General features: G+C 41.1%; 2 protein-coding genes across 7 annotated transcripts in view; one reads left to right on the forward strand and one right to left on the reverse strand.

Moving 5' to 3' along the window:
- Nucleotides 1-606: 606 nt before the first annotated feature.
- Nucleotides 607-12,312, reverse strand: sf3b2 (splicing factor 3b, subunit 2). 5 transcript variants are annotated; one of them, XM_046063830.1, is made up of 22 exons: nt 12,126-12,312; nt 11,631-11,677; nt 11,039-11,080; nt 10,393-10,623; nt 9,951-10,001; nt 9,557-9,638; nt 9,209-9,318; nt 8,339-8,447; nt 8,092-8,189; nt 7,057-7,290; nt 6,799-6,921; nt 6,622-6,702; nt 6,309-6,536; nt 6,025-6,174; nt 5,733-5,822; nt 4,985-5,092; nt 4,686-4,793; nt 3,027-3,169; nt 2,494-2,595; nt 1,914-2,013; nt 1,578-1,769; nt 607-1,007 (listed from the first exon to the last, which is right to left on the reverse strand). In XM_046063830.1, exons 1-22 carry the CDS (start codon nt 12,253-12,255, stop codon nt 936-938), a joined length of 2,631 nt encoding a protein of 876 aa, XP_045919786.1. In that variant the 5' UTR covers nt 12,256-12,312; the 3' UTR covers nt 607-935. The 5 variants fall into 5 exon arrangements, with proteins under 5 accessions (XP_045919786.1, XP_045919785.1, XP_045919787.1 ...); XM_046063829.1 differs by having other exon boundaries at nt 8,092-8,192; XM_046063831.1 differs by having other exon boundaries at nt 8,092-8,192; nt 9,209-9,303; nt 12,126-12,311.
- Nucleotides 12,313-13,732: 1,420 nt separating this feature from the next.
- Nucleotides 13,733-25,440, forward strand: part of capn1 (calpain 1) — a 29,829-nt gene continuing 18,121 nt past the window's right edge. The window contains exons 1-5 of one of the 2 annotated variants that reach the window (XM_046063862.1): nt 13,733-13,865; nt 17,755-17,811; nt 18,123-18,440; nt 21,624-21,693; nt 23,262-23,380. In XM_046063862.1, the coding sequence (XP_045919818.1) occupies nt 18,186-18,440; nt 21,624-21,693; nt 23,262-23,380 (444 nt within the window). In that variant the 5' untranslated portion in view covers nt 13,733-13,865; nt 17,755-17,811; nt 18,123-18,185. The remainder of the gene's footprint in view (nt 13,866-17,754; nt 17,812-18,122; nt 18,441-21,623; nt 21,694-23,261; nt 23,381-25,440) is intronic. The other variant, XM_046063861.1, reaches the window with a different exon arrangement.

Genomic DNA, 25,440 nt, shown 5'->3' on the forward strand with positions numbered 1-25,440 from the left:
TCTTGAAATGTACCTTATAAATGTACCTTGATTGAGGGGGGTAGTTATGTGCAGACAGTCTCTTGGCTCTGAGCAGTTATCGCTCACCCTCCCTTTGCAAGCGCGCAGGAGAAGCTACGGTTCCCCCAAAATATTACATAGCAAAGAGCATGTCCTAATTGTACCAGTAAAATGAGACAACAAGCCAGAACTCCTTTTCCTTCATTTATCCTATAGTGGGGATGAACAATTAAAATAAAAATCTTAGCAAAATCACCATTTTAAATGAAATATTGTGATGCTGCAGATGTCTTGGTCTCATATTCTAGAGTTAAAAGAACATCTTTGTTTGGTACATATGCCCGCCAAAAAAAAGGAAATAGTTGCACTATTACCATTTACTGCGTTTTCAATGAAAAGGAGAATTTTCCCTCTAATATCGCAAATCATATTGCAATATCAGGCACAATAATCCCAATGACATCTAAACTTTTCAGCCCTACCCTATAGTCATGCTGCTTTGACTGGATCAGCGGTCTCAAACTATCTAATGCTAAGTGAAAACTTACAGCAGGTACCCACACAAAGTGATGAAATGCAACCACAGGAAATGGAAACTCAGGGCAGTACAGTTTTGAATTCTTGTCATCACTTCATTTATTTACAAAAAAAGAAAAAAAGACATGGTTACCGAGACAAAAATAACCAAGACATAAAATGTTGAGTCAAACAGGTCACCATTCTCACGGGACACGCATTACATGACATGCGTCACGAAAGTATTGTCTATTTATAGTTGTAAAAAAGGAACAAAAACGTGTGTACTGCTACTGATCTAACAGATGACTGGTGTTGCAGTGTGCATCCTCCGAAGTTAAAATATGAGTATTGCTCTTCCTCTTCCATTTCCTGTTGTGACTCATTCTCTCGCAGCGCTTCGTCTCGGTGTTTCTGCTCTAGAACTTGAACTCTTTGTATTTCTTGGCACCGCCTCGGGTGTCCTGCGGCTGGGCCTTCCTCTTTTTTTGCTGTACGGTGACAAGCGAGCAGAGATGATGCGGGGGAGAAAAAAAAAAGAAAAGAAGAGGCTTTTAATATTCAAATGTTGCTTCAAAGAAAAAACTAATAAGACTGGAAACCACACCGCAATGACAGCCTCCCACTTTCTTTTAGTTTATAAATAAAACACTTGCTGAGTCATGCTTTCTTCCTACATAAGTTTACCATGTGGGTCTTAAATATGAATGTTAATGATGCAGCTCGTCATCTGTTATTGAGGAAAGGAAAATCTGTTGTATTTTTATAACCAAGTTGTCTGGTGCAACTTAAGATTGTAAAAGTTAATAAAGGGAAAATACATTAAGTGATAGAAGCATAAAGTTCACCCTACATGAGGTTTAGTAGCTTTTTAAGACAACAAAATTTTAACTACTACTATCTAGAACGATCACACATTTCAGTGGTTTTAAAACTCCTGTTTGGCTGGTTGCATTGCTGTCTTTAGGGTTTTATCAGGAAATTAAGAACAGAAAACAAGTACATTTATTTCTATGGAGGACTGTAACTTCAATAATGACATCGATTCTGTGTCTCTGTACCTTCTGTTTGGCAGCGTGTTCAGCCACCATGTCGCTGAAATCCTCTTTCTCCACCTGGGCCTGCTGCTCTCTGACGTGCTCCTCGTACTTCTGCGTCATGGCCATGGGGTCCAGCTCCAACTCCTCCGGAGCCAGGGCCACCTCTACGCCCTGGGACTCCTGCCCTCCGCCCGCCTTACGACCTGCCATAGCCTGGAGACCGCACAGAGGGGAAACCAAAGAGGAAGCGCTTTATGGCATGGCTACAGACAGAATACAGCAGCATTTTGTAAATTTAATTTGGACATATATACACGCACAAACATCTCTCATCTCAAGCTCACAGAGTCGCCTTACCCCTGACACGTCATAGATGTGTGTTGAGGCCATCATGGCCGCTCCTACGGGGCCAGTCCTTCTCTCTGGGAGCACCGTGAACAGCTGTGGCGTCTCATTTCTATGAGGACAACCAACCAAGAAAACAACCGTATCTTAGCTTATTAGTCATTACTCTATCTATTCAAAACAACAAAGTTTAGAACAGGATGATTGGTGGTTACAGACTAATATGGCTGGAGGTACAGCTTTGACATTAGCTATTAAGTTACAGTGAACAAGGTTTCTACTTTAAAATATCCAGGCCTTTGATCCATTAACAGCTAAGATGACTGTAAAGATGAGAGTAAAGGCTTTTTATTCCCACATCATTTCGAGCAGTAAAAAGGTAGTTTTATGATAACTTACGCCATATAAACTATATTTTATCATGTAAACGTTGTATAAATGTTTCTTTTTATCATATTCTAAGCTCTGTCATTAAATCCATTAGCTGAAAATGCTCCCTTTGTTTCTGGCGTGTGCTGCAACGTAACAGCAGGAGCACTACTACAGGAGTTAATGGAAAAATTAAAAACAGCAGCCTTTCTGCGACACTCACCCATCCATAGCCTCCTCGATCTTCTTCTTCCTCAGCTCAATCAGCTCTGGGGTCTCCATGCCGGCAGGTACTGATGAGAAGCCTCCGGGGGTGATCAGCCCACTGAAACACACAACATGACATCCAGAATGTGACGAGTGCATCGATGCGTGTCCGTCACCATGAATGTATCTTTGTGGGCATGTATGAATATTATGTCATTTAAACATAGAAGCAGAAAGGGCCTCACTCATCTGTGTATACACAACCCACACAGATGGACAAGGACAGGCACACGGATCACGGAGCAGCCGAACGCCTCATCAACTGTACCTGCTTAAAATTCTAATCAGAACCGGCGCTTTCATCTGAAAGTTGATTTTATAATTACATGGCAATTATGGTAATGTAATTGGTCTGCGCGTCTCTGCATTGATACGAATCTATTTAAAGATGGCTCGTTGCAAAGAATGCGTTGTTACTGGCCCAATTAGAAAACCTTGACTTTGTGACTTCTTGATTAATGCATTGACCATAATCTGCATGCCTAGTACCTGTCTGCTGGTGTGAAGAATCCAGTTTCGTCTGGTTTCTCCTCGTCGCTCTCCTCCTCCTCCTCTTCCTCGGATGACTCCTCGTCTGAAGGCTCCAGTTCTCCCCACGGCGTGTGATCCACCTCCTCCTCCTCCGCTTTGGCCTGATCATAAACAAAGACCTTTGATGACAATCTGAACTAAATGTATGATGTACACGGCAGGAATGCAGCGATTACCGGATTTCACTGTTAACCGCGCTTTAAAGCGTCACGGTTAATTAATCATAAAGGCTCCGCTACTCCAAGTGTTTCTGTTGCACAAAACGAAAACAAAGTTACGCGAGCGGTGCACCAGTTTAAAGTGCCGTGCTTATCAGAGACATGGAGGCTACTACTGAACACTGGTTAACTCTGGCAGAAGGACCAAACTGTGAAGCTTTATTTCCACCAAAGAAACGGCAGAAGTCGGCATTGTGGGAGCATTTCGAGTACACCAAGACCGAGCATAGAAAGGCGCTATACAAGTACGGAGCATTTACATTTACCGAGCAGGGTTGAAACCTGTTGCTGCTAAAGGAGCAAATATCTACATCAAATATGATGTAGTACATGCAATGTATACATAATAATTGAGTTAAATAAAGTGGCAAGTTGGTAGGGAATTAAATATAAACTGTAAGTATCACTTACAGCCGCAGTGGTGAGAGTTGGGCTTTCAGTGCAACGTAAACAAACAAACCAGGTGCAACCATTCAGACCCACCGTTGTGCTATGAAACCCATTATTTTCAGTAGCTTGTGCCATGGTTTGGTGCCGCATCGCTTGGCGAGCACGCACGCACGCACGCACGCACGCACGCACGGTAGTCGAACTTGCTTAGTGCAAATCGCTTCTTTTCTGGAAGGGCCGTTATGGATGATAGAACGTAGTCCTCTCTGAACATTTAACTTTACATCCTATTGCCTCCTCCTGTCTGTGTTGAGAAAATGTTGCCAGATGTAAAACACTAACACCAGGAGCTTATAAACTTCCAGGACTCTACCAATTAGCTGCATTTCAGTTATTAACAACACTGCATGAGAGAGGTCTCAATTTCATTTTGATGGATGAGAGTAGATGACAATAACAGTTCATTTTATTCCGCTCCTTAATATCAATTTCCCCTGGGGGATAAAAAAAATTTATATTAGTTTTATATTAACAATAATACTTAAATATAATAGGCGTATAATTGTTAATGCAATTACATTATAAAATGAACTTAAATAATTTCCAGTGTTAAATTAATTAATGCATAATAATTGTAATAATTGTGAAACCGTAATTATTCCTGACAATAATTGTACCAACAAAATCTATAATCGTTGCATTGCTAGTACACGGTGAAGATGTAAACACTCGTAACGTTTCATTTAGAGCTGAACTGTTAACACTGCGAGAAAACAAAGTCCAATGTACTATGGCATTAAAATTTTTCTTCTTTTGCTTTCTCATTTTCATCGTTTCATTATATTCATTTTGAGAATTTACTGCATTGTTAATTTTTTTTAGTAGTTTAGACACTCAGACAAAGGATGGTGGTTGTAATGTTATAATGTACTGTACACAATTCAAAACCTTTTACAGTTTCTGCAAAGAACCCTGTAGTCATGGGTGTGAGAGTCTGTGTGGTCCTGACCTGGAAGTCTGCAGCATTGGTCCCAAACACGTCACCGTAAAGAGGTTTGCCCATTTCATCTACTGGCGGCTTCCCCCAGCCTCCGGCGTGATAACCAAACGTACAGTTCTACAAGGCGGAGGAACAAGAGGTTGAAGAGACCAAAGAAACATTAAACATGCTGAAATACAGATCATCTTTGGTGTTTTGAACAAGGGGCCACACTGTAAACATGAAGCCAATGGAAAACGATTGATAAATTGGATAATTATTAAACTTGTAAATAAAAACAAGTTCTGCAGTTTGAGAAGTTGACTTACATCTGGGATGGGGGAGTTGAGCCCGGGGATCTTGAGATTGGGGTAGGAGGGAGGGGGGCCGTACCTCTGCATGGCTATCAGCCACGGAGGAGGCACCTTGTGGGCGTTCTGAGGAAGAAGAGGTGACAATGTCAACATTTTCTCACTAGATGTTCTAAAGCAGTAGAGAGTGCGGTCCTTCAAACTTTGGCAAAGCCAAAACTATTCTGGATCATTGGTGGAATACTGGGTAAACTCTCTGAGGGTTTATTTGAGCTAAAATATGTTCAAGATTCATTTGTCCTTGTTAACTGTTGTTGCCTGTGAAGATTTGAGAAAAAGCTGCCCGGGTGCATATATATATATATATATAACAGTCATTATCTCAGCGGTTGTTTTCCTGTCCTTGTTACTGTGTCGGTGTTTCTGAATAAACAAGTGTTGTCACGAGATTTGTTTTCACAGCCTGAACATTCATGCATTTAACAGCAGTAACAGGGCGAGCGATGCATCACGATAATAGGGAAAGTGACAGAACAACAGGGACAACAAAACAATAAGACAGAGACTCCAGCAGACAGGCACAGATATGTTGCCCAAGGCAGGTGACATATTTTTGGCAATGTGAAACTACTAACTCAAGATATACAATGTATGGCCGTATTTGTGTATTTTTCAAGAGAAATTTATTTAATTTCACTGCTCTGTAAACTTGACTTTTTCCTTTTCTGTGGTAGTTGTATAGTTTTTATCTGTATGTTAATCTTACGGGTCCAACTGGCATGCCCAGTGCGATACGCAGCTCATCTGACAGATCTCCAGGCTTCTTCTCTTTCAGACGGGTTTCAAACTCTTTCCCCTGCAGAGACACAAAAACACACAGCGGGTCGCTTGGTTGGCCTTTTAAAAACAGCTTGCAACGCTGGCTATCCAGCCGGGGCTGATCGCCATGGCACAAAAACAAAAAAGAAAATCAGCCTTTAAAATTCAACCACTGGATCCCACAGAATATGAAGAAGATTGCACTGCAAGTTAAAAGAAATCCTCAAGGATGGACCAACCTCGTAGTAAAGGTCTCCGTGGATGGTGAGTTTGGGTTTGATCTGCCATTTGAAGAAGGCGTCGTGGAGCTTCTGGTAGTCGATGTCGATCTTTCCCATCTTGGGACGAACCTTCTCTCTCATTTTGGTTTTCATGGTTTTGGCGTCCTCCTGGAAACGTTAAATGAAAAACAAAACCAGAAAATGAAGAAGCTACGTCGGCGTTCCACTGCTTGTTCTTCTTAACAGAACAGAAAATTTCGAAGGAGCAGCTGGAAAATGAGCAAACATCTCTGGTAACGCACCTTCTCCTGCAGGGCCTCCCTCATCTCCTGGATACCAGTTTTCTTGATGAACTCGGGCAGCTCAAACGGAGGCTTCTCTATACCTCTCTTGCCCTGTAGATACTTTCTTTTGAAGCACCAGTGGCGGGGCACCGGCACCGTGTTCCTGGTAGCCTTTAGGTGGACCAGCAGCTTGGGCTCCTGGGCCGTCACATCGTGCATCTCTACCACATCCGGACGAGCCACCAGCTGCAGCAAAGAGGCAGGAAGAGATTAAAGGTTACTGATAGTACTGAAACTCTTCTGTAATCATGAACATTAAGTCTTAATTTACCTGTTTGAGTTCAGCCACAGTCAGCCTGTTCATCCTCCTCAGCTTCTTCTTAGAGAGTTTAGGCACATCTGGTCGGATTTCCTGTACGTGAAAAAAACATTTCAAAAGTTTTCCATGTAAACCAACAGGATTTTGTTCTTTCTGTTCTGTTTTCCGAACAAATGGAAGGATTCAAACCTCGTCACTGTCGTCGCTGTCTTTCCTCTCGTCCTCAAATCCCTTTTTCCGCAGCACGGCTGTCTCCTGCTTCTCTGCCTTCTCGGGCTCCTTCTCCTTCTCCTTCTTCACATCGTCAGTCAGCTAGGAAAGAGAAGGAAATGGCTGCATTATAGCAAAACAAAAGCAAATGCCATAATACACCTGAAAGCAACACAAATAATCCTCGCTTGTCATCACAGCGAAAGAGAAATAGAAGAAACGGGGCTCTGTAGTCACCTTGAATGCCTCAAAGATCCTCTTGAAGAAGATGTAGTTGGGGTCGTAGATCTCTGGCTCTTCTGTGATGTACTCGATCTCCACCTCTGACTCCTTCTGTTTCTCTTTGTCCTTGTCCTTCTCTTTGTCGCTGCCCCCCTCCTCCTCCTTCTTCTTCTGCTCCACCTGCTCCTTTTTCTCCTGGGCTCGCTTCTGCTTGCTCTTCTTTTTGCGATTTCTGCGCCTGCGGTTTTTCTGAAGGGAAGGTTGGTTCGTGAATTCGAGAAACTATTAAATACTTATCCAAAATATATTTGTGCAGTGTTTCCCCTAGGATTTTTTCAGTTGGTAGATTCCCAATTCTCATGTGGTGGGGAATAAAATTTCAGCTATTATAATACTATTTCGTAGGGGAAATGGACGCATCATTGCACTACAAGTATTGTGAATTGTCCTCTATCAAATAGGTTATCACTGGACTGCCTCCATATGCTGCTGAACACACAGTAATAAGTCGGTCTGACATGGGCAGCGCACATTCTAGTAAACAAAGCTTGACCAGTTAAAGTTATGTTTTGAATTTTTAAAAATGGATTATCTGACTCCGCTCAAACAGCCACAAAATCTACAACGATCTTGCGTCTTGCATCTCCGATGTGTTTTCACTTCTGTGAGTTTGTTAGCTCTTGCTAGCGCCCCCCAAACAATGGTAGAGGAAACACAGATGTGAAATGTCCCTTGCATTACTTCATGTTATGCACTTGTTTATCTTGGCGGGTAAAAATCACAGGGGCTTATTTTGCCATGCAAATAAAAGTACACAAAGAGGACTGTGCCAGTTTTCACAAAAGCAACACATATGCCCTCGTTAATGAATGACATATGACTCAAATATCCAAGATTATTTTTTGCCCACAAGTTCTAAATCAGTGAATGTGCCTCTGAATTACCATAATACAATGAGAGGAGTGCTACAGCTACAACAGAAATATCAAACATCGTGTGCAGAGCTGTGGTGCTTTGTCTTCCAGCTGCATGGCATTAACAGAGACTTACGTCTTTCTTAGATATCTGGCTGTCATCGTCTTCTGTCTCAGACATGACGTGTGCAGAGGAGTTGGTCTTGTCCATCTCTGCTCCCTCATCATCGTCTTCTTCTTTTGGAAGGAAGAGAAGATAATTGGAAACAGACTGATCAGATTATAAACCTCCAAATGCTACCACATCCCAAATGCTTCCCAGTGCCCAATATTCCTTAGTAATTAGTATTTTTTCAGAACAGAAAAGATGCAGCGGTACTGACCTGCAGGGTCAGTGAGCTGCTCCTGTCGGATCTCCTTCAGCTGGAGGATCTTCTCCAGAGCTTGAGGGATCTTGGGCCCACTAACACTCACCTCCTCGTTCTGCCAGGCCTGCAACAGAAGAAAAAAACAAATTTGTGACTGAGTGTAGCACAAGGTAGTATCCAGCTGTCAATCAATAAGAAATCTGAAAAAGAAAACAATGAAAAACAATCCCCAGTTCACACAACTATAAGACAGTTTTTATTATATTTTAAAACTAACACCTAATCACTGTCTCAACTTCAGTTAGGTGCATAATGTGTGTACATGTGCAGACACAGAAGACCAGCCTTTTAGAGCAAGACACCTGGCCGGTCCTAAACTAAACTGTGTCTGAATACATAATGCATTTTAGGAGGCTTAAAGGGTAACTGGTATATTAACTGGTAAACCACACAATAACACAAACAAACTACCTGACCGAGGCTGCAGTAGACGAGCAACTCCTGTGTTCTGTGAGGTAAAATTACCGTTTTTACCGAAAGGAGGCTAGTGGCTTTGATGAGAGTGATATAGTGACCGTTTCAAGATAAAGAAAAGGGATGTTATTTTTTAAAAAAGGTCTATCTTTGTAGGGATACTTGTAATAACAAGCACATCTGTGGGGAAAACAAGCACTTTAGTGGAATACTTTGCCGCCCAGTTTCGCTGCTGCTGACTGCAGCACACTCGCTCAATACTGGACCATTTTCAGAAAATGTTGTCCCAGTTAGTCAGAAACACTTTACGTTACGTCCAAAACTAATCATCAGTACTGTTATTTTTATAAAAATACACACGTGTCTATTCACTCTGCTGTGAAGGGAGCTGCTGCAAAACTGTCTTCTTACCTCTCTGTTATCTTCTCCCGGAGGAGGCGGCACTCTCTGTTTCTGGGTCGGCAACATGCTCACACCAGGAGGCAGCGGCCCGCGAGGATCCAAACCTGCAAAAACAAGACCTTCTCAGGTGAAAGTTTGATATTTTAGGAGTGTGTTACAAAAAGTCAGCTCCAAGACCTCAAGCCCTCCCCTGGAGTACAGATGAAACCAGTCTTTTTTGCACTGATCTATTTCTGGAAATATCGCCCTGTTTTTTTTTTTTTTTTTAACTGAAGAATGTTATTGTGATAGAAACATATTATGGGTGAGGTAATGTGCAGCAGGAATCAGAACATAATCACTCCATCAACAACATACCTCTCATTGCTGGGGGCATGGCTCTGGCCCCCCCCATCTTAACCATCTCCTGCTGACGCTCCTGTTCCAGCAGCACTGCAGCCTGAAATACAGAAGGAAGGAGATGGGAATTAAAGACATAGTTGAAGAAGAGGCATAGAATCAAAGGTGTAAGAAGAAGAAAGGAAGAGAACACGACGGGGGGTAGAAAAGGATGCCCTAAGTGTTATGAAGGGATTATTTTCAAACTTTTAAGTAGTTTGGAAATGTACATAAACCCTTTGATTTTAGTGACACATACGTACACACAACAAGAACGTTTCCTAAGATTGTTTGTCACATTTTTTTTAACCAATGATTCGGTTATAGCTAAATGACTAAATATTTAATGGGTGGACTATCTTCATGCTCTCACCCTCTTCTGCTGCTCCAGAAGATCATGTTCATCCATGCCACGGGACTCACCCTGTGATACACAGAAACAATGACTGAGCAACAGTCAAACTAAAAGTAACTCGACAGTATATTCTGTCAAGTCCTGCAATTTTAGTTAAAAAAAGCAGAAAGTTCTTGTTGCGTTGCTCTATAGTAACTATTTAGCTGGCAGCTCCACTTTTACGTGTTGTTGCTTTGGTTTCTGTCTATCCAGAGCAGATATTTTGTTTTCTATCATTTGTGTTTGTTGCTTGAGGGAAAGATTAAGATTTAAGGACCTGTTCTTTGGTTTGGTTTTCTTAATCTTACCATCTCACAGGTTGATGGCATCTCAGCGCTGTGTTTTAAAGACAAAACTAAATGCAACGAGCGGATCACACTTGTCTACTTCCCAAGTAAACTTGTGGTCCAGTCGCGCTCACCTGCTGCTTGGCTCTCTCCTCCTGCTGCAGCACCATGGCTGCTCTCTGCTGGGCCATCTTCAGCTGATCGTCCTGCGACAGGCTTTGAGGGGACAAGCCTGGGGGCTCGATGCCCATGTGAATGCCGGGCGGAGGGGGCCCCCCGGGCATCATGCTCATAGCCTGGAGCATGCCTATACCAGGGGGCATGGGTGGCATGGGCATAGGGGGCATGGGAGGCATACCTGGAATCTGGAGAGGGGAGGAGAATGGGAGGTATGAGGGTGTGACGTGATCTCACATGAAGACTGTGTGTGAAGCTTCATTCTTTTATTCATATCACATGAATTTAATGTTTCCTTCGTGTGCCACTAATATCTACTACTACTGTAAAGTTGTGTAGTACAACAATTTTATCATGTAGTGAGGGAGAAATAAAGCAGTCTTTGTTGGTGAATGAAATTTTGTTTAACAGCAACTGTGTGATTACCAGATATTTTCATTCTACATCTTGCTATTTGTCAAATACCAGTGCCTTTAAATACAATTATGTTTAGTTAAGATGCTGACACGAGACGCCAAAATTGTACTCACACTCAAACTATATTTCCACGTATAACCAAATACAATTAAAACATATGAAAGGCTTCACACATTTTCCATTTACCATTGATTTGTCATCACTAGGTTTGCTGAAGAGGATCCCAGTCTGCAAAGAAAAAAAACACACATAAATGAGTGAGTGTGCTTTGTGCTAAAGATTTTTTTGTAACAGCATCTGAGATGTTGGTTGTGCATTTTTATTTCACTACATTAGGAAGTTAGAGGTTTGGAGAGTTGACACTAGCCTCTCTTCATAATGAAGTTTGAAGTATGCCCGAGCAAGGCAGCAATTATAGGTGTATAACACAGCATCTGGCCTGAGAACACCTTGAGATCCCCCAGAAGGTACTGGAAAACGTTGCTGGCAAGAGGGACACCTGGAATACCCTACTTAGCCTGTTACCACTGTGACCCGACCCCGGTTAAGCGGAAGATATTGGTTGGCTTGATGAATGGATGAGCAAGGTACAACTTTTCCCCTATCTAGTCATGTGGTCAACAATACTGTACTTGAAGCAGACTGTCCGCTCATGAAAATGTTTTTTCCTAGCTACATGTCAACGCTAACACGTACAAACACTCAAGACACCCAAAATGAATACATGGAAATCGATATTACATGGTTAAAACTAAATGCACTGAATAGTTACATTTACCTGTATCATGTAGCCCTTCACTCTGTCTATCAGCTCCTCTCTGGGACCTGAAGAAAGACGAAAAACTTAAATCAAGGAAGAAATGTAGATTCTTCTATTAACAACAGTCATGATATAACATCGCACTTACAAGCCTATGGATGTTCGCTGCGTTTGTCACACTAGTTAAGCTCGTCAACACTGAGCTGACTCCCAGAGATGTTAGCTAACGTTAACTCTGACTAAGTGCTCACATTGACGTTACCCTTCCTATTTACCTACACAACCACATACGTGTTGCTGCTGCTTTCAACACGTTGTAAAAGGTAAAATGTTTGCATAAGTAGATAGTGAATGTGCATTTCAAAGAGTATAAACACACCACAGGCCTAGCTTTAGCTTATTGCAACGGAAGAGCTGCGTTTTGCTAGCTAGCGTTAGCAGCTCACTAGCCACCGTTAGCTAAACACAGCCGTTCTTCCAGGGGGTTCTTCGTCTTTCCCGGGTTTTTCTTACCCATCGTGGGCGCCCCAAACTCCGCCAGCTTGGTCTGAAGCTCATGATGGGTCCATGTGTTCAACGCCGCAATAGCAGTCCCTAAATCGGACGGCAGGGAGTCGGTGCCCGGTGGTCCGTCGGATGCCATGTTGAGTTTCTCTCAATGAAACAACAGCGGCAACGGAAGCCACGCGAGCGGCGCAGAACAGGGCTAGTGCAAAGCATGACGGGAAGTGTACACTGCCGCACTCCCTGCTGGGACATGAAGTCCGAAAGGGGGAACACACGCATTCACTAATTACAGCCTGTAGATGTCAGTGTTGACACCTTGAATCTTGCTCGACATCCTGATCACACTTCTTTATAAGTTGAAAAACAATGAGTACAACATACAAAACATTGAACTTCATCAAAATAATAGACTATTTTAAAACCAGTGTTGCTCAAAAACCTCAAAACAAAACCTGTAAATTTTCCTTTAGATTTCTGTTTTTGGATCTATGATTAATGTGAAGCCAGCTCCCCCCATGTTCCTGCGACAATTATTATTAATGTCATTATTGCCATCATCATTATTATTACTATATTTTTTAAATTGATATTTTTATTATGACAACTACCATTACAAGGGGCATCACACAAAAATCTGGGCCCTGTACATACGCATACTCTATCGGCCCCTGCCCTGTATACTCAGTTCCCCCCAAGTCCAAAAACACTGACCATTACTATCATTTTATATCTCTACGTTGAACTTGCATTGTGCTACTCCCCTCCCCTCTCTCTCTTAAACCACTCAGACCATACTTTTTGCTAGAAGTTTTTTGCCTGTTTAAAGAGAGTTTTTCCCAACAAGTGTTTGCTCATGGTGGCAACTGTTGGATCTTGGTAAATATTAGTACTTTTACAAAGAGTACGGCCTAGACCTGCTCTAGCCTACATGAAAGTGCAATAACGTCTGTCATAATTTGGCACTATATAAATAAAATAATAAATGTAGGTATCCAACCTAAAATCTATTAATCCATTGTAGGTAAAAGTCCTGCATTCAAACGTTGCCTTAAGTAAAAGAGGTATTTTAGTTTAGTTAGTCGTTTAAGACTAGTAGGCCTATGATATTTAATTTGGTGATGGTGGCATTGATACAAACAAATTAATATAAAATATTAATTAAAAATATTAATATAAAATATTAATTTGTAAGCTGTATCACTCAAATAAATGTTGTGGAGTAGTAAGAGTAAAACTTTTCACTGAAATTAAGTTTAAAGTAGTTGGAGAAAAAAAGTAAAGTAAGTTCAAAATTACAGTCCAGCATTAAAAAAAGTTTGGACACATTCACTTCCACCAAGAAGCACAATATTATAGAAACACGTGTTGTTTTATTGTTAACAATGTATCTAATGCCACAATAATTCCCTACAATGTACATAAATTTAATCTAAATAAATGGAATTGCTTTATCAAGCAGGGCGTGCTCTAAAGACAACTGTACACGAAAGCATAGTGTACAACAGAGCCCTCCCTCTCAGTGTACTGTGGTTCTGCGCAGACGCACTGTGAAGGGGGCGCGTCCATAAATCAGAGGAGAGGCCGCAGGGCGTTTCTAAATAATAAGCACCGACGGGGAGGGCGGGGGTGAACCTACACTAAACATGGAAGGGAAAAAAAGTCAGGCTGCATATTGAAAGAGTCACGCTGCATATTGAATGTCCAAATAACTGCCTTTTGTTTTGCTTTTTAAGGAAACACAGCAAGGTAAATATAACATTCCTTCATCAACACTGGTTTTACTTTACAGTTGGTGTCGCGCTGCTGGAAGATATGTATTTTACAAGGCTTTTAACATCCTAGCCTGAACTTTTTTTTTTCATGATGAAGAGAGATTGAAGTTTGTGTGCCATTGCGTTGCGAAAATTGAAACCAGTCGTGTAAACTAAACTCCTCGCAATCACACTGTGTCTCTTGCAACTTCTACGATACCATAAAAATCATGAGGTCAGCTCAGTGTTGCGCGAGTTGTTTGTGCGAAATCTCTTGTTGTGATCGCCTGCATTTCTTCCTGCTCAGTGTGTACGGGTGCTGTCTTTGATGAGGGTTAGGTGAGACGGGTTCTCCCAACTGATCGTGTTGCTCAGCTTGAGAAAGTTGCATGTATCGCCTCTCAGGGACACTCAATGCACACTCACCATCAGGACTAGTGGCTTATCTGTGTGAGCCATATGTCCATCTAAAACTTTTCAAACATCGTTAAAACTCCCAGAGTCAGCATTAGTTTTGCCCTCTGGACACTGTGCGCGTCTAGTTTCTCTGCTGGCGCATTCTTTTCTTTTATTAAAGCAAATACTTTGGCTATTTAGTTTCACAGTGTTTGGAATATGAGCCCTGCTGCATTCAGAAATGCACCAGAGGTGGGAATGCTTACTCATAGCACATAACACCGGACCCCACACACCCACAGGCAGTACTTAGGAACCAGTATGTGTTTAAGCCGTCTGGGTCCTGGTGTGTCGTGAGAAGGAAACCACTGGCACAGACAGCAAAAATCCCGTGGATGACGTTTGTATTGGTTTCAAAATCCTTGTGTGACTGCTGTTAAACTCACGTGACCCCGTGTCTCTGTGTCTATATAGGCCTACTGTATTTATTTTTTTTTTTTTACCCATATCAAATTTCACAGCTAATAATAACAGAATATATATGTATGTAACTTAATATCTGCTTTAGTGAAGGCACCAGAGGTTACCATACATACTAGGTAACATATTGCTGTTTTATCTTAAGGTCTTAACTGTCTTAACATTTTATTTATATAGTACCAATCAAGAGCGTGACTTTGTGGTGAAAAGTGGTGGGGACAGAGGGGCTCAGATTAGGGGTGTGAAGAGACACACAGCTCACTAGACACCAGATACATGATATTAACATCCACAAGAATGAGACGAAATGATCCTTAAACAGTGTTTTAAAGATATCCTCAATGCTGAGATATATGAGCGGGGGTCTGGGGGGCCATCCCCCTGGAAATTTTGATCTTTAAACACTTAATGTCCTGCATTATGGTGAAAGTTTCTTCATCAATTAATAGTGGAAATGTTTTTATTTCTGTAAAAAACAAACAATTCAGATAGCACGTGACATTTCAAAATATATAAATATAACCGAATCTAAGTCAGTGCAGCTCTCAGGAATTTTTCTCCTGTAATATCATCCCTGCTGAGGCAACACATATGTAGGCATGATTTAGTCTTCCCTCCACTTTTGTCATGTTCACAGGGAGAAAACCTGGCCAAAAAGAAACTGTGCCAAGAAGTTATTAAAGTTGCTGCACATTTTTGGGTGATTTTATAATCAGTAGCTTGTTTGTTTTTTTGGCTTAAGTTACATTTTTTGGACAATGCACATTTGTTAATGTGCAAATAAACCTTTCTAAAGGCATTTTCATTTGTTATGTAAAGGTAAACTATTTTTCAAAATGTATTTTAAATAAATTATGCTTTGAAAAAGTGGTGGGGACATGTCCCCAGCGTCTGTTATGAAGGTAAAATTATGCTGATGCCTTTCGAGTGATATCAGTACATGCTGGAGACATAACACAAAACAGACTATGTTGTGGTTTGGGTGCAAGCATATATTTGAATAGAGTTGCTTTATTTCCTCATATTTGGCCCAGCAGCATCTTGACTGTTTTTCTGTATTGCAGGCTAAATTCAGCTCCATGTTGTTGAGCTGTAGCTTCTGGAGAAAAAGCATGGAAGCTTTGCTTTATATGTCTGGACATGCAGTCTACTGCTTGTCATTCCTCATAGATGTAACTACCTGCACTGAAGTGGATGATATCTGTGTGTGTGTGAATGTGTATTTCACATGTAAGGGTAAATTAAATATTCATTATAGCCAGATTGAACTCACGTGTGACAGAGTGCGGCCCAATAAAACACAGCAGAGATTAAAAACACCAAAGGGTTGGGATGTTATACTTTGTTGTTGGTTACAGTAATGTCAGCTTTGGCTGCTGATTTTCTTTAATAACTGTTAAAGTAGCTTAAAATATATAAAAAAAAAGCCATATACAGTAATTGCAGTCTGCTGGGATAGTTGCAGAAACGGTGACAGTAGTGGATTTAGTAAAATGCAAGTAGATTTCCTTGGTCTGTTGACGTATGGTACACACCTACCAACCTATATTGAAGCATTTATTGTCTTTATGACGCAGTGCAACCAGTCAAGTCAAAGATGTCTACGTGCACCCTTATGTTCAGGTAGACTACCATTGTCTACACCTGAAGGTGAAAGGCTTTCTTTCATGAGATTTAGGGGAGACTGACTGATATTTTATATTTTATTGCTCTCTATATGACAATTTAAAGAATAAAATTTTCACTTAAATGTCACTGATCTCCTCTGGTTGGAATGTATTTTTGTATAGAGGGGACACTGTTGTTTGCGATATTGAGTTTTATATAAAAAGTTGACAGCATTTATTGGATAAATAGTAATAAGACAGTTTGTACACTTTTGATAGTACCTATCAAGCAGTACCTTTTTTTGATATGTTACTTTGAAGAATAAAAACACAAACAGTTGGTAAAGAAGAGTTCAGGGACATTTAATGCTGGCTTTCACACCTTTAGGTTTCTATACTCAAAGTGACACATTTCACTCTGTACCAAAAAGGTAGGCCTGTTTGGTTTTGTAATCTGGTAGTGACATGGTAGGTTTGTGGTACTGGTTTTAGTAATAAAACTAGTTAGAAAAGTAAAAATAGTTTTAGATACTGAAGTAGTACGAGTCAAAGCACTAGCAGTTGCAGTGCTAGGACCGCTTACTATAGCTGTAGTAGCCTAGTAGCAGTAATAATAATTGTCTTGATAGTGGTAGCAGTAGTTGTAGTAGTATTCTTACTAGCTGCAACAGTAGTGGAAATCGTTGTAAAAGCATTTCATCTTCCACAACTTGTCATTACAAAACAAGTCTGTAAACCAGATTTGGAAACCTGTTGTTGTAGCTTAACTTTCTGTTCTCTGTTAGCAGGAACATTTTTCAGTGAGTGAACTGGGCCATATTTGAAGGGCGAGGTTCACACTGAGCTGGGGGGGAACTGCAACAGGGCGTCTTCATTCTCGGAGCCAATGAGAGCCACAGACAGAAGTTGAACTCTTTTCAGCTCTGCTTAATTAGAGAGATGGAGAGAGCTTTTTGTTGTTGTGCGCCTCGAGCTGCCTTCACTGCATTAAGATTCACACAAAACCATACCTTCTGTCCGCCCTTTGCACAGTAAATACACCACAAACACCCCCCCCCCCACACACACACACCCACACACACCCCCACAGCTTCCAACTGTGTGATTAAACACTGACTTTTATGCGTTTCTGTTTACATATTCTGCACCACAGCACAGATATGCCTATTGTGACTAATCCCTTTGCTATGCCGAGTGAGCATATGTGTATGTTGTTGGCTGAAAAAAACAAAAAGACAGGGCTCATTTACCTTTTAAAACCTGAATGTTTCTATAGAGGGTGTATGCAGCTGCTGCTTTTGTCTGTGTTGCATACACAGACAAACAGTGTTTAAGGCATTTCTATGTACTTTCTCCGTTCAGTATCTTTTTTTTTTTTTTTGAACTTGTTTTTCTTTGTAGGGTGTAGCTGCTGGTGGGATAAGGAAGGACGGACACCTATTGGTATCAGGTGAGGAGGTAATCTCTTCCCAGAGCCTGTAAATCTCTGCATTTTGATCCCCTACACTTGTGATTGTTACTGCATTCAAAGCATCCAGCTACAGGAGAACCACATGTACCACAGCCAAGCAGCAGCCTGGTCTTGTCAATATTTAATAGCTTCTTAAAGGCTACTGATGTTTCATTCTGATTTATGATAGAGCCTTGAAGCCATTACCACCTTACATCAGATTTACATCAGCACTGCTGCAGGGCTTTACATCAGAAGTATAGCAGCAATAGCTCACTGTTTAGCTCATTGATTATTGACACGTCTTTTCTTATTATAGTTCCACACAACATCGAACAGAGAGTGACAGTTGACCCCACACTGTTAACTCCACAAGCTCAGGATGGAGGAGCCCATTTATGCTACAGGCATGGCCGCCAAGCTGAGGAGCCAGTGGGATCGTGATGACGGTCTGGGACAGAACCACAAAGCAGTGAAGTTTCTTGGTCAGGACTATGACAGTCTGAGAGCCCAGTGCCTCCAGAGTGGGAGGCTTTTTGAGGATAACTTGTTCCCTGCTGCTGCGACGTCTCTGGGGTTCAAAGAGCTCGGCCCAAAGTCCCCCAAGATCTACGGAGTCCGCTGGATGAGGCCCACGGTGAGAAATGGTGGGGAGGGTCTGAGATCTCCGATAAGAGTGAAGATGTGTCTTTGTGGGGATTTTATAAAGAATTTTGATGTTTGAGACAAGAATGTAGCAACAAAACATTCATGTGCGTTTGTGGAGCAGTTAATTCTGAAATGATTAACCCTGCTCACCCGTTATTGAAGTGTGTAAGGCCAGCAGACATACAGTGGTGAGGTTCTGTTGTTTCATCCCAGCCTTCTCCAAAACTTTTGACATCAGCTAAACATGGCTGCACTTTTAAAGCTTAAAAAATCATGCTAAATAAAGCCTACAGTAGCTAGTAGAGTCTTCTGTCAAAGCATGAATGAGCAGGCCATTTTCAGTTAAAAAAATATATCAGATAATCCGGTATATTCTAACTTGTTTGGCTACAAAACAAAATGATACTGGCTCTAAAGGACCATTTCTGTATTCTATATTTCTGCAAATCACAGCATTTTTTCCCAAGCAGCTAGCTACTGGTTTGAACTCACGTTGGTGAAAAACTGTTGGTCAGAAACTGAATATGCGGACACTTCCATCATAATGACAATTTAGTCATCTTAATTTTTTGTCGGAGTTACATTACTGGTGAACTGTTCCTTTAAGCTTTTTTTCTGACCTTTCCTCACAGACTTGAATTTCATCTGCTGCTTGGCAACTACTTCCTGCCAGGAATAATGGGTAGATTTAAACAGAGTCAAGAGCTCTGTTTGCTCAAGTTTAGCCAGTTTGTTGTCTTAAAGAGGCAGGGAGTGTATAACATCTTTTGTCTTCTTCCTGCTTTTTTCTTTCCATGAATCTCCACAACCCTTTCCTGCTTGCCTGTCGGTACTCCCTGTTACTGAATATAACACCAGAGAGCGATGTGGGACTGTCTTCATTAGGTGTTATCACGGCAGTCCCGAGGACAGCACAGTCTCATTAATGTTAGATTTACACATGACGTGACGAGACGAGTAGTGATCTTAAAAGCTGTCGGGGTCGTGATCAGTAGCGTGACTGCAGCCTCTCCCAGCTTCCCTTGAAGCTTTCATTTGAGCGTGCAAGAGCCACTGTGTGGAGACCACCGTGTGTGTGCGTGTTAACATGTCTGTCCTGTGTGTGTGTCTTTCAGCTCTAATGCTTCCCGGGGTCTCGTCAAAAAAGTCTTATGTTTTATAATGCATGTGCCTCTGTTGAACCACAGGACCTGTGATGTTGACGCTGCATAAGAGGGTTCGTGATGTTCACATTTCTCCAAAAATCTGTGCTCTATGTGAGCCTGAAAAATACAATTCCAGCCTGTGTGTGTGTGATGGTTACTTTTTCTGTGAATTTAACCATGTGCCTGGTGGTTTGTATGGCATGAGGATGAATGGAATATTTCTCATGTGGGGTTTTCTCACGCTCAGCATGCTGAGTAGAAGATGGTTTATGAAGCAGGGCGATACAGGGAAGACATGAACATGATCTGGTGTTAATTTTAGCTGTGCATTTTAAAAGAGCAGCTTCTCATTTACAGAAATATATTGGATATTCAATCTACTATTACAGTATAAAAGACAATAGGATCCCAGTGAGTGCTTACAAACCATTAATGGATTATGAAATTTGTTTGCCATTCAATTACCTGTCATCATCTAATAGATTCATGTGCTGAGATGAGTTTTGTTAAGAAGAGAGATAACTTTGGGATATTAGCTAAGCACAAAGACTAGAAACATGCACAAGAAGCTAGCCTATCGAAGTCAAACATAAAGAAATGCACCATTTAAACAATGTCAAAACTTATATATTCTTAGTTACAGTATTTTATGTGTTGTGTATTGCGTATTACTAAAGCAATCCATATCTGAAATTGAGACTTTGTGGTTTTAGGAGCAACTGTATTTCTTGACCAATAGCTTCTCAAGTTTGATGTGGGGTGGGCAGATTTCTGTGCTAGCTCCAGCCAGAAGCTTGGGGATATGAATAGCATGCTTGCATGAAAAGAAAGTACAAACGTGGTGGTGTCTGCTTCTAAAACCAAAATGTCATTGTAAGTAAAATATAAATGAGAAGGCTTTGCAGATGTGCTTGGCTAACTTCAAGTCTTCATACGAAACGCTATCATGTCTCCAGGATTGCCAGGTCTGTGACAAAACCACAACTACCAGAACTCAAAATGTGCCCTGTCAAATCATATACAATGCCTTTAACAGTATGACAGCATTGCTAACATTGCCAAATGTATTGTTATATCTATAAAGTAACAACACTTGTTTATAGTGCTAGCATTTAGAGCAGTTTTCCCTAAACAGTTCTTTCATCTTTGTCCAAACGTGGCCTTGTGTAATTACAGTACAGATACACTATCTTAAATAAAATATAGCTTTGTGAATATGTAGACCAATTCACTGACACACAAACTAACCTGTTGCTTTGTCTTTTCACGCTTTGTCTCTCTTACTGTTACCATTTAATTCCGTTTTCCCATTCTCTTGTATATTTCTTCCCATATTTTACACACTTACAGTGGTGTCATGTTTCTATCTCGGGTTGCTAGCTAGTAAACTAGCTTATTACTAGCTTGTTTGCTTCACTAGCAAAGTTGGACGGAGAGCATCAGTGTGTGTGTGTGTGTGTGTACTGTATGTGGGCGTGTTACCCATGTCCTTGTCTGTATGTCCTGATCTGGAGTCAGTTGGTAGGACAACAAATAAATGATTTAATTTAAAATATGGATTTTTATTTATAGATCTTGTCATGTAATTTGCATGCAATATAGTTCTACCCAACCAGCGGACAAAAAGAATTCAACCCAAGGCAGCAACTCAAAATGTAATCCAGTGAAAACCTGACAAACCTGCTCAAATCAATCACTATACTGGACGCAGAGCTAAAACATATTTTTTTAATGTCTCTTTTAAGTCACATAAAAACAGACTAGTTAGTGACCAGCTGCATGCTATAGACATTTATTTAAGAATTATCTTTACAGCTATATTAGGATAAGGATATTCTAACTGGCAATGTGGACATTTGAAAATGCATTTTGACTTGTTGAAACCTGCGTATGCGGAGGCCAATTTGCACTTGTCAACACAGTCAGCGTGAGAACGGCAGCAGATTAACATGTCTGTGAAATCGGTATCCAATCGCAAGCATAGCACTAATTTGTTTGTTTTGTTTGTGTGTGTGTGCACTTGACAGGAGTTCTGCAAGAGGCCTGAGTTCATTGTGGGCGGAGCTACTCGCACAGACATCTGTCAGGGAGCTCTGGGTAAGTCAAACTAGGAGAGTTCCCGGCTGTTTCTCTGTTGATTCTGTGTGATTCAGCTTTTAGAGGACAGAAGAAAAGAGAGCTTAGATTTAATCACATAGAAAGACAATATAAGAAATGTCGGTAGAAGCCAAGAGAAACAGGGATGTAGTCCCTCCAGAACCAAATTTGGTATTAATTTAACTATTGTTATTATACATTACTGGGATCTTCTGATACGACATATGCCAGACTTGTAAACATACAACCTTAGTTGCCTTCCTAAACACAATGAGGAGAAATTAATGGTGGATTCCAACCATTTTGAATTGCACTACCGTAAAGTTTTGGGGACTTGCGGGGAGAAAGATAATTACAATAATTTGTGACCAATCACCAGGGGTTATTTGCTCTGACTTTAGAAAGCTTCTCCAGAGCCACAGATGGCTGAAATGATACAACTGTTTTTAAAACTGACCTTAATATGTATATTTGATGTAATTCCCCCCATTTCAGCTGAAATTATTGAACTTTATTTATGTAATATATTAATATTTTATAAATATAATATATTTACAAAATATTATTCCTACCATTAACCAGCTCCCATTGCATATACTGTATGTAGATTCCTCCTTCCATGTGTAAATAAGACTGAGCTCTTTATTCAGCATGCCAGGTTACCTACAGTGAGGATTAAAAAGTGGGCGATCAAACTCTACAGAGCAAACTGAATCAGGATGTGAGTGACAGATAGAGATGGACAGCCTGAAGAAGAGAGAAACGGAGGACAGTTAACTGTCAGTGCAGCAGTAGCAGTGACAGTTTATTGCCTGTGATGCTTCCTGCTCGACACGGAGCTGCATTTATAATTCATGCTTGGTTTCTCTGCCTCACATCTGTAAACAAGGCCAGCTGCCCTCGGTTTGAGTAGCTCTGGCAGTGCGGGAAGCAACTTCCCTCATCTCAGAGTCAGATGAAAATAAACTACTCCTGTAAAAGAGCGACTATGGCTTTGGAACTGCACCCCCGCAGGTCAGACAACACAACAAAGACTATTTTTGTATTCCTGTACCAGAGCCTGCATGTATGGTGAAACAGCGAAGACGGTAAAAATGGGGTGAGTTTAGTCTGGGTGCGCCTGTCCTCCAACCGAGAAACATTTGCAATACAAGAGATCATAACAGAAATGGCGATTGTGGCTAAAGCCCACAGTGTGATTCCTATTAACAACTTCGGTGACTTGTGCCTCTCCCATTTCCCTGAGGACAAAGCCTGTTCAAACACAGTTCCTGCCTTTTGTCTTTACTGAGCTGTGCATGGGTGAATTCCAGTTTTATAAATGTCTTCCCACTGAGTGCATTCAAGCTTTATCTCAACGGCATCAACAGCTTAATAGATAATAAACATTTGAACGAAGGTGGAAAATGTTCAGGATTTATTTTAATATTGTAGCAGATACAGAGTGATGAGCATCTGCTGGAATCATTTGAAATTAGTGTCCGACACCTATTTTAAATATACCTGCTGTCATGACATGGGCTGACCTAGGGTAATAAAAGTGTGTGTGTGTGTGTGTGTGTGTGCAGGGGACTGCTGGTTGCTGGCAGCCATCGCCTCGCTGACCTTAAATGACAACCTCCTTCACAGAGTGGTTCCTCATGGACAAAGCTTCGAGCAGGGATATGCTGGCATCTTTCATTTTCAGGTGAGAGTAGCTCCACTTCCTGTATTTACAGTTATACATCTAAGGGTATAAATGCAACAAACACACCACAGACACCTTTCTTCTCCGCCTTAAGTAGATCAGTGTAGGAGCTGAATAGAGGTTTAAGTCTGACACTTGTTAAAGGTAGGGTAGGCAACACTGGAGAAACCAGCAAGAGACAGGTAGATTTTGAAAGTATCCAACTGACAAAATCCCACGCCCTCCCTTCAGGCCTCCCTCCAAATCCACTTCCCCAAAACACATTTTAAACTGCAGTGAGTGCACAGGCAGAGTTTGCAGGCAGGTAGGTAGGCCAGAAATGATTGGCTGTGCTCGTTACAGTCCTGCCACAGATACAGATTAAATATCTTTGTGTCAAAGCATTTGATTTATTGATTGCTGTCGGGGTGTAAGGGGAATTTCAACAAAAAACAAAAATGCTTCTACATTAATGTCCTACCCTAGCTTTATTAAGCTGCTAATTACATTTATTTAAAACACAGCTGGAAATCCCATAATGCTCCTCGTGAGAGATTTATAGACCTCATAGGCTAGATGTCCTCCCGCAAGACTTGCAGGCTGAACCCTCACAGATTTCTTTCATATTTATTGTGACCAGTTCATCATCGTCATGTCTGCAAGGCCAACAGGGGATAAAGTGTGCTAAGACGGGACTTCAGATTTCAGTGCTTTCTTTGGATATTAATTTAAATTCCTGACCTTTTAACCAATCTGTTTGTTTCCGAATGGCTCTTAATGGGCTGATCCTCATCGTACGTAGATGTACTGCTATTGTGTGGATGTCCGGACATTTGGATTAAGCCATAGGAAGTGAGCGTGAGCATGAGCCAGTAGTCCTGTGCCAGCTCACTTCATTTGTTGTGTTTCTGCCCTAACGCTTCCTGTTGTGCCATTTCCTGTTAGGTGCACCGCTGGTTGTGCAAACTGCTAGAGTGAAACGAAAAGTAGTTTGTTTTCATTGGTTCAGACCAAAGTGGAAACATTTATTTTGTTGCATTTTTGTATGTCTTTATGTTTAACTTCACACTGATCCATTACAAGCGAGCTAAAATCATGTTAAGCTGCCATGATAAAGATGGAGAGTTTCCTTTTACAGTTTTTCACAATTGCTGAGACACATTTCTTTAAACTACATTCACAAAACCGCTGACTCTTCTGGCAAAATCAAACACTTGTCTCAAAACCATGTGATCTGTGCTCAAAATATTCTGTAGTAAATGAGTTTCGGTCATAGAGCTTCCAACATCAGGCAGAGAAAAATTCTTCTGCTGGATTGAAGTAAGTGTTGTAGGTTGAAGGTAATCATTTATGAATCACTGGTTACTGGTTGATGTTGAACCACTTGCTTAGCGGGACACCACAGTGAAAGCTGACATTGTCCCTTAGACAGGATGTACTGCCGCCTGATGATCCTGCTGCTCAAACTCAAAATTCCAACGACCATCCAGAAAAGTAAGAAGATGTTCAGTGTCGTATGGCCCCAAGGTTGAATGACAGTAGGGAACCTGTCCCTTACTTATAGGTTGGTCAAAGTGTGACATTGCCACTACGCTGGCCAGGGACTTCACCACATTTTGGTTTGATCACATCATTAAAAACAAGTGTTGCAGAATTATGAGTTGTTGTGTGTTGTAGTTGTGTTTAACTTTTGCTGCATCTATTTACCATTTTGCAACAAAAGCACATCACAGTGCAAAATGTGTTTTAGTGAGTGAGAATGCAATACAAAAAGAGCGGATGAGATTTGCAAACAGTGTCTTAACTACGCGAACTTGATTAAGGTTTTGCCAAAAGAGTGACTGATTCGACAAATGGGTTTAGGCCACTGAGCACTGGGTTCAGAGAATGGGGTTTAGTGTTTTAGCAAATGTAAAACTGAAAGCAGAAATGGTGCTGCTGTGAAAGATTTTGTTGATTTCTTGCTGTGGTTAGATGCATGATGTCATTTGGGTTTTGAAACTGTGTCCCAGGAAAATCAATATTTCAATAAAATTCCTTACTTTATTAAAATACCTTAATTTATTTTGAGCTGAAGTGAA

The sequence above is a fragment of the Micropterus dolomieu genome, linkage group LG12, assembly GCF_021292245.1.
Source record: "Micropterus dolomieu isolate WLL.071019.BEF.003 ecotype Adirondacks linkage group LG12, ASM2129224v1, whole genome shotgun sequence".
Classification (NCBI taxonomy): Eukaryota; Metazoa; Chordata; class Actinopteri; order Centrarchiformes; family Centrarchidae; genus Micropterus; species Micropterus dolomieu.